Raw genomic sequence first — 8,163 nt, forward strand, 5'->3', positions numbered from 1 at the left:
TTATTTTGTTTATAACAAAACACACGTTCTCTTTGGAAATTTTTTTTTTTTTTTAACTTTAGTTTTTATTTTCTTATTTAATTTTTTAACAAGATGGTAAGAAAGTTGTAAAAAAATTAGCTTGTTACTAAAAAAAATTAATACATTTAATAAGGGTAAACTTGGAAAACAAAAACTAGTTTGTGTGATGCATTAATGACATTGTTTTAAGTGTAAGGAAAGTGACACTTGTCATGAGAAGAAGGGAGAAGGTCCAAAAGAGAAGGTTAGAGAGAAGGTTGCTAGCACTCCCCTTTTTCAGTTTACGTGGGTACCATATTATATTTTTCTAAAAAAGAAGAAGTTATAATTCATTAGTTCATGTAAACATTGAGCTGACAGGCGGAAGAGTTAATGGTATAATAATTTGTTGTAAAAGTGTGAGTTTTATCAAATTTTAAAAGATAGGGACCAAACTATTATATGCCCAGAACTATGCGGGTGGAAAGTCTAATTAGCTGAAAAATAAAGTTCAAGAAGAGCGGTGCAGCTTACCACATAGGACCCAAAAAAGCTAGACTTTGCAGCTGAGAAATGCGAAAGGAAAACGAAACTCCATAGCAAACAGAAATCATTTCGTTTCCTCCTCCTCCGATTCTCACTGGCATTCAGCAAGCCCTCATCGCTCTCTTGAAACCCTAGCTCTTCTTAATTCGCATTTCCAGTTCTCTCTGCTTGATTTCAACCACAGGCTCCAGTTCTCCGAAAATGGTTTGGCTTCTCAAACTTTGCACAATTCTATTATAAATGGTGTATGATGTTGTTAGCTTCATAACTGGTTTTTCCTATAATTAAGATAGTGTGGTATTGGTAGAGTTGTAATTGCATGAGAACCCAGAAAAGCATTTTGGTAAACCTTTTTTAGGCATACACTGTGAATGTGTTTGGATTGTTTGATATGTGAATTGAATTGCATTAGGTTGTTAGTTTTAGCCAAAAGATAAATAAGAATACTTGGAAGTTGGAACCCAATTACATTATTGTGGGTAATTCTTGAGCAATTGGGTTTTTGTACCTCTTGCTGTTCTACTAACTTTGCTTTTAAGCATTCTTTTGTGGAGCAAATCTAAGACTTCTGACTTCTTTAGGGAAACAAAGGGAAGACACTTTCACAACTTCTACTGATCTAACTAAACAGTAGCCTCACATTAAATGTTAAAGAACATTACAGCTACTTGATGAATCATGATGCTCCGAATAAAAAGACATTTGTTCCACTCAGTAAACAGTGGGTTGATAGATGTTGGAACAAAATAGGTTTGTCATTTTAAGCAATGCTGTGGTGGTGCTGGGGAAGAGGTTGGTCCTAGTTCCTTGCTCTGTGTCTTGCTTCCAAAATTATACACAGTAGAGCTGCTGCATATGGAAACATGTTGTTTTGGAGGTGGAGCAGAGAGTAAGGGATAAATGGCATAGGAACATTTTTTATACTGGAAATTCAATATACATAGCTTAAGATTTGTAAAAACTGCCTATATCACATTATTTACGATGTTTTTGAATCTTTCTGCTAGTACTGTGTATAAAAATGTGGCGAGTCTTTGCAGGCATCATCATAACTGAAGTCATCTGGAAGTATAATTAATATCCCAGATAATCAAAAACTTTAAACACATAGAGACATACATGCATACAGTTTCCCTTTTGAAAATATAAGCCTGGGTTTTACAATCATCTATGCTGATTAAGTCATTTTTTCCATAGGTACATCCAAAGTTTTTTGGGAAAGTGAATGAATCATGATAGTTGTCCTTACTGAATTGGTTTGCTTATATAAGAAACACATTTACTTCTATACCTTTTTTTTTAAGTTACATATATTTCAGAAATTCAAATTTGTTTGCCTATTTGTTTCAGTTTGGTTTTATACTTATTTTCTAAATACAAACCTCTAGGTGTCAAGTGAAGTAGATGTCATGTTGGTAAAAAGAAATGCTGAAGAGAATGTTGTGTTAGAAGGAAAGAGGAAAAGGAGGAAGAAGAAGCAAGTTACCACTCCTCGTCCTGCGTGCTCATGGGTGTATTTTAGGTAACAATCAATTTCTTTCACTTGAATTCATTCTGTATTAGCATATGCCTCTTTCTCCTTGTGTACTGGCTTGCTAATGTTGAAATCAACTATTTAGCCGAGACTTTATCAAGGAATACAGCGCTTCGCATCCTGAATCCTCTGGCCTTAAAGCTGTGAGCCTATTTCTGTTCACTCACAAAATGTTTAGCAGTGTGTAATTTACTTTGATAATAAAATTAAAACATAATAAGGCATTGTGACCTTTTCATTTCAGGCCACGAAGGCAGCTTCAGATGCATGGAAGTCTATGAGCCTTGAAGAGAAAGCAAAATACACAATGCGTGCTCGTGAAGTGTGGGATAACTACTTGAGTACAGCCCCCACCCGTACCCCTAAGCCAAGAAAGCAGGTACCATTTATTTTTCTGGTGACAGTTGTTTATTTGTTCATTGGATTGGGCTAATCTTACAGCTTTGACAATGCAGGCTAAACTAGTCACAAGATGCTCTCCTGGCCGCTTATTCAATGTGATACAGCGCCTCACAACTGAACAAAAGGATGCAGTGAAGAGCATGGGATTTGGGAGCCTTCTTGACCTTAGATGCCGAACTCTCCGCCGCAGCTTGTGTCTTTGGCTACTGGAGAGATTTGACACTACACAACGTAGCTTGGAGATTTGTGGAGAACGTATTCCTTTAACACCAAAAGATGTCGAGCTTGTGATGGGATTAGCAGCTAGTGGGAAGGATGTGGTAAACTCAGGGCCTGATGACTTGATTGTGGACTTGCGGCACAGTTATGATGCTACAAATCATGGTATTTCAGTCAGGCTCCTAGAAGAGAGGTTGGCAGAGCCTGAAGCAGGAGAGGAATTTAAGAGATCATTCGTCCTCTATGCATTGGGCACTCTTCTTTCCCCAACAGCAAGGTTGGATGTCAGCCCTTCATTCCTTCACTTTTTGACGAATATGGATGTTGTCCACCAGTATAATTGGGGGAAGTTCTTACTCGACCGGCTAGTTTGTGAGGTATCTCGTTTTCGTCAAGGGAAGCAACGTGCAGTTGGTGGCTGTCTTCTGTTTCTCCAGGTAAAATACTCTTAAAAATGCGTTCATCTTAGTTATTGGGCACATACCAAACTTTATTTTCTGAAATCTTATATCTTCTCAGCTCTTTTATTATGAAAGTATCTCTGTTGAGGAAAACGGTGCCTTGGCCCCTGCTGTTGTTCCATTCCTATCTTCATGGGGCGAGGACGAGATTACTGAAAGGGAGAAGCGGGAAAGAGAGCTTGGTGGTTATGGATGTGGGGAGGTACATTTACATTTGGGAAGTTTGATACTAAGCCATATATGGGGTTGTCATACTTGCTGCTCCTTTGCAGGTGGTATGTAAGGAGAGGTGTTTTGATTTGGATTCTTGCGAGTTTATAGTTCAATTGGATAGGCCACCAGCATGCAATATAAGTAATGGGGTTGAGCATAAGCAGAATCAGGTAATGACGGATGGATTGTGGTAAATTGTTTTATTTTAGCATTAGGCAGAAGCTTACAGCAATAACAACAACAACTACTATTGTTATGGGATCTCTTAGATATAGTGTTATATATATATATAGGGCTTCTCACTTGTGGCATATTGGTAAATTCTGCATAAATATTTATTCTTTGTCCTGTCTTCTGTATCGGGGCAGACAGTATTCAATGCCCTTGGGGACATGGTTGTTGTTTTCACATGGACGGACTACAAGAAACTACATTTATGCTTCATTCATTTTCAAGCTGGGAAGAAAAATGTTTAGCTCTAACCAACTCTTTTTTCTGTTGTAATTATTTACCAACATATCTTCCTTGACATTATGAACCCGGAAAAGTTAATATATTGTTTTTGGGAGTGCCTCTTAACGAGGTTTCTTGTTTGTCGCTTTCAGTTGCACCATTTGATAAACACACACACAGGGACACACAGACAGTGCACTGTCCCTTTTACTCTTTTGTTACTGTTTAATATATATCAATTATAGGAAAAAAGTTACATAAATACTTATGCTTGTATATTTTATAGGTTGAAGAACAGATTGGTGAAATTACTTTGGAGGAGGTAATGATGAGTTTTTCTGTTAGTCATTTTTAAGCTTTTCTGATATTTTCTGTGTATTTCGTGTACATAGTTGTGAAGTAGCAGATGACCCAGACTGCAAAAAATAAAATAAAAAAGAAGTAAAGAAATAAAGATCATCCTGCCATGGAAAGTTTGAGGAGAAGAAAAGAAAAGGAAACAAAAATAGAAATACTGCAAATTTATATTTATTTTATATCCATTGTCCTCGTCTGTTGTTTCCTATAAGGTGATTTCCTTGTTAGAGATCTCTTCCCAGTGTAAGTGTAACAGCAGAAATTCTTGGAACATTTGCAATGTCTGTTAACCTAAGTGGTAAATTCTGGGTTTCTTCATCAAATAGGCTTTGAAGGATCTTAATCTAATAGGCTCTAAAGAGAAAAGAAAATGACAAAGAAAAAAGAATTTTATTCACTAGGATGTCTTGGTTGCACAAGTAAATAAATAGGTCGTAAATTTTATAGCATCAGTTTTGAAGCTTTAACTGTTTTGTCCCTGATCATCTTATGACATTGTCAACAATCATTTTGTTTAATATGTTTCTACAGGAAAATATGCTAGTGTTTGTTAGGAATAAGGACGTAGTGTGTGGTGAGATTGAACTAGTAGTTGAATCACTCAGAACACACTGCCGGAACAGAGATTATGGGTGTGATGAATTAGTGGATTACAGGAAGAATAATGACCATGAAGAAACATGCATCTATGGACCATGTTCATGCCCCCTTCCAGACTGCAACTTTGTTAGCTCATCTAAACAGTTGTCACTGCATTTCAGCAGCAAGCATTGGGATTCTGGAAGGCGTTTCAGATACAACACCCCTTTAGCTGTCTCGTTGGGGATAAACGAAGAATTTCTTGTTCTTCAAGCAGAGGAGGATGGCGCTCTCTTTCTCCTCAACAAGGGTACAGAACGTATTGGAAACACAGTCATGATAACTTCAGTCAGACCAATTTCTTCAGAAGAAAGGTTCACATATAACCTAGTATCAGGACGGGGAAACAGTTCTCTCAGATTAAAATCAGTGACAGAAAACTTTCCAGGCCAGGTGGAAGGGTTCCCCCAAATGGATTTTCTTCTGGTTCCATTTTGTTTCTTCACTTCGTCTGGGCAACTTAACTTAGAAGTACGTATACAGAATACCACAGAACTCACTGCAGATTGCCCTTGATTGAATTATTCGTTCTTAAGGTTGCAGTACAGGACTCAACTAATAATGTTACTTAAGCTGTCATTATGTGCCTGTTAGGGTTCTTGGAAATTGACCTTGTAAGTGACCAAGTGTAACACAGTATACCAAATGCAGTTCACCTCCCATAGAAAGTGTAGTCTTGACAGGTTTGCCTGAGAATTGATCTGCCTATAGACTTCAGGTAACCGGATCTTTATAGTCGCCACCCTACTTGGAAACTCTGAGGACTATTGTTGTAAGTTTTCTTCGGTGACATGCTGACCTGTATATACGATATAAGTCAGGATGAAAAATCAATTAGGAGTTAGGGTCCAGAGGCAACTGGGAAATGATGGTGAGGCGATTGGTACCCTGTACCAAATCTCAAGTTATGTTTCTTGTACAATATGGTATGTTTGTCAACATTATGTGGAAAAAAATTGTCTGCAACAATACTATTGATGCTGTATTAAATTGTTACTTAACAAAGTACAGAGGTATAACGGTAGAGTTCATGTTGTAGATGCTTTGATAATTTTTCACTTTCTTTGCTTTGTTCAATTCCACGAAAGCTATTCTCCCTGTAAGTGGTACTACTGACCTTATTGTGTGAGGACTAAGGTCCCATAAAAACCCTGTCCCATGGAAGAACTTCTTGTGGTCTGATGAGTGAATCTCGGTCTTGCAAGTATCATTTCATTCAGAATGAAGTGCAACCTATGCTTGTGGCTTACATTTGTATGTAATAATGGGGTTATCACTCTCGTAGCGTGCTAATTTGTATGATAAGAGAAATAAACACATAGTTGTATGATAAGAGAAATAAACACATAGTTGTACCCAACCGTTTGTAGGGAAGAATTGGTCCATTTGGATTTTTCCAATGTTAGACAGAAGAACTTCCCATGGCCCTCACGTTAGTTTCTGAATCTCGAAGGACACATGTCGAGATTTAGGCCGATGAGTGAATTTCAGTCCCACAAGTATCATTTCATTCCTTAAAGCATGTATATATTTTCCTGCCACTGCCATACGTTAATTTATGCCCCTTTTTAAACTCCAAAACCAATAATGTTTCTTCTGCATATATATATATATATATAGAACAAGAGACCAGTACACATTTATCTAATAGTAGATACCAGCGGGTGTTGCTGATTCAGCGTTATACTGAGCCGCAGAAGTGTTAGGCGGGATCATGAAGGCAGGTGCAAAATTAGTGTGAGGGTACCCTTCTGAGTTGGTCAACATCACAGGTCTTGAATGACCATATTCACCTACTGCTGGAAATCCTGCAGAGAAATCTTGCCGGCCACGAAATTCAAGCCCTTCTTCTGCATTGCCATGAAAACCCGTACGGCCCATCATGGGAAAAACATCGCCCTGCAATTTTCCATGATGAGCAGCACCAATCAAATTTCCATTTCCATCCACAAAATTACCAGATCCCCAGCCATGTTGGCCTTCACTGCCAAAGAAAGGTGGGAGCAAAAGCTGATTTTCAGAGGCTAAATTGAGGCCATTCATAGGAGCTTTTGTTTGGTTGGAACTTGGAGACCAAGGCTCTGCATGTTTACCAGCTTTGCCCAGCTTTCTGATTAAAGTAGCAAAATCTACATTTCCTGTGACTGTGATCTTCTGCTCTTCTGCATCTATGTGTACACTATAGACACCTGAATTCAATTCAACATTAAAAGTAAGTTAGGGCAGTAGATAAATAATTAAAGTAGATAGATTCAAAAGGAAATTTGCTGAGATAAATGATAAAGCAGAAATATTTTCTGATTGAATTTCACTACCCAACAGAAACATACAATGTCAAAAACTGAGATCTGATGTGGGGCCTAGGCTTAGTTGGAAAAATCATTATACACAGAATAGAGAATCACAAACTCAGATATTCACACAGAAGTGCCACTCAAACGAAGGCTTCTTGATGTTCATCATACTGTCACAAAAAAGGAAAAAAAAAGGGAAAAAAAGAAACAGATTGGCATATATATAAACAATAGGGCAAAAAACATGTTAGCTTGTAACAGTCATACAAATAAGATAAAGGTAAAATCTATATTGAAAACACATAAATAGGGCATGCTCAAAGTTAGAACTTATTAGAACCTTCGATCTTCCTGAGGAGTTTTCTTACTTTCTGCACGCATCCTTCACAGTTAATGTGTACTTTGAGAGAATGTGTCTGTAAAAACACAGCAAAAAAATAAACCAACAAAGTGAAAGCAAAAAATAAATGGATGGTAAAGATGACAACCAAAGTACAACAAGAGGCTTCATTTTAATGCATTGCAGAAAACGAAAACGAAAACGATAGAAATGTGGTGGAAGGCTTATAAAGAGGTGGAAGGTGGAGAGGAGGAGAGGACCTTAATATTCACGAACTCAAATTCATTTGTCGTCATCTCTCAAACCCAGATTTCTATTGCTCAGACTCAGAGAAAAGATGTCTTCTTTTCTTCTTTCTCGATACTAAGTAGTGCTTGAATTTCCTTCCTTTTAATGGGGTTCTTTTGTTTGTCCAAAAGAACCCTTTTTAAGGCGCTTGTTTGGGAAGGTTTATAATCTCAAAATTTTCTGACAAGACAAAGACATAGACAGAAGGGGGCAGGGGTTCGAAAAGTGTGTGATTTGACCAAGGCGTGGCCTACACTCTATCTCCTTCCTCCTGATAATAATATCTTTCCTGCCACCACCTGCTGTTGCGATTTGCCCTCGGTGAAGTAGTACTAGATAGATAGATAGATTAGTTTTTGTTGTTGTTGTTGGATAGATAGAATAGTTATTTTCTCAGCGCAATGCATTATTTTATTT

At 37.6% G+C, this 8,163-nt stretch overlaps 2 protein-coding genes across 2 annotated transcripts; one reads left to right on the forward strand and one right to left on the reverse strand.

Annotated features, from left to right (window-relative positions):
* The first annotated feature begins 508 nt into the window (after positions 1-508).
* Positions 509-5,868, forward strand: LOC110772022 (uncharacterized). Its single transcript, XM_021976385.2, has 9 exons — positions 509-750; positions 1,935-2,068; positions 2,166-2,223; positions 2,325-2,459; positions 2,536-3,138; positions 3,221-3,364; positions 3,435-3,545; positions 4,115-4,150; positions 4,717-5,868. The coding sequence occupies exons 1-9, from the start codon at positions 748-750 to the stop codon at positions 5,338-5,340; spliced, it is 1,848 nt and encodes a 615-aa protein (XP_021832077.2). The 5' UTR covers positions 509-747; the 3' UTR covers positions 5,341-5,868.
* Positions 5,869-5,982: 114 nt separating this feature from the next.
* On the reverse strand, positions 5,983-7,914 carry LOC110772023 (uncharacterized). The gene is made up of 3 exons (XM_088251133.1): positions 7,719-7,914; positions 7,459-7,534; positions 5,983-7,013 (listed from the first exon to the last, which is right to left on the reverse strand). The coding sequence occupies exons 1-3, from the start codon at positions 7,752-7,754 to the stop codon at positions 6,469-6,471; spliced, it is 657 nt and encodes a 218-aa protein (XP_088107259.1). The 5' UTR covers positions 7,755-7,914; the 3' UTR covers positions 5,983-6,468.
* Between the last annotated feature and the right edge of the window lie 249 nt (positions 7,915-8,163).

Source organism: Prunus avium, chromosome 3, assembly GCF_965620075.1.
Source record: "Prunus avium chromosome 3, drPruAviu1.hap1.1, whole genome shotgun sequence".
NCBI lineage: Eukaryota > Viridiplantae > Streptophyta > Magnoliopsida > Rosales > Rosaceae > Prunus > Prunus avium.

What these genes read in the sequence shown, in the direction of transcription:
- LOC110772022 (XM_021976385.2), top strand. An exon ending in TGCTCATGGGTGTATTTTAG is followed by an intron (nt 2,069 to 2,165) that starts GTAACAATCAAT and finishes TCAACTATTTAG; the next exon opens with CCGAGACTTTATCAAGGAAT. An exon ending in TTGAGCATAAGCAGAATCAG is followed by an intron (nt 3,546 to 4,114) that starts GTAATGACGGAT and finishes TATATTTTATAG; the next exon opens with GTTGAAGAACAGATTGGTGA.
- LOC110772023 (XM_088251133.1), bottom strand. Translation starts at nt 7,754, where the DNA reads ATGACGACAAATGAATTTGAGTTCGTGAATATTAAG. An exon ending in TTGAGTTCGTGAATATTAAG is followed by an intron (nt 7,535 to 7,718) that starts GTCCTCTCCTCC and finishes GTGTTTTTACAG; the next exon opens with ACACATTCTCTCAAAGTACA. An exon ending in ACTCCTCAGGAAGATCGAAG is followed by an intron (nt 7,014 to 7,458) that starts GTTCTAATAAGT and finishes AATTGAATTCAG; the next exon opens with GTGTCTATAGTGTACACATA.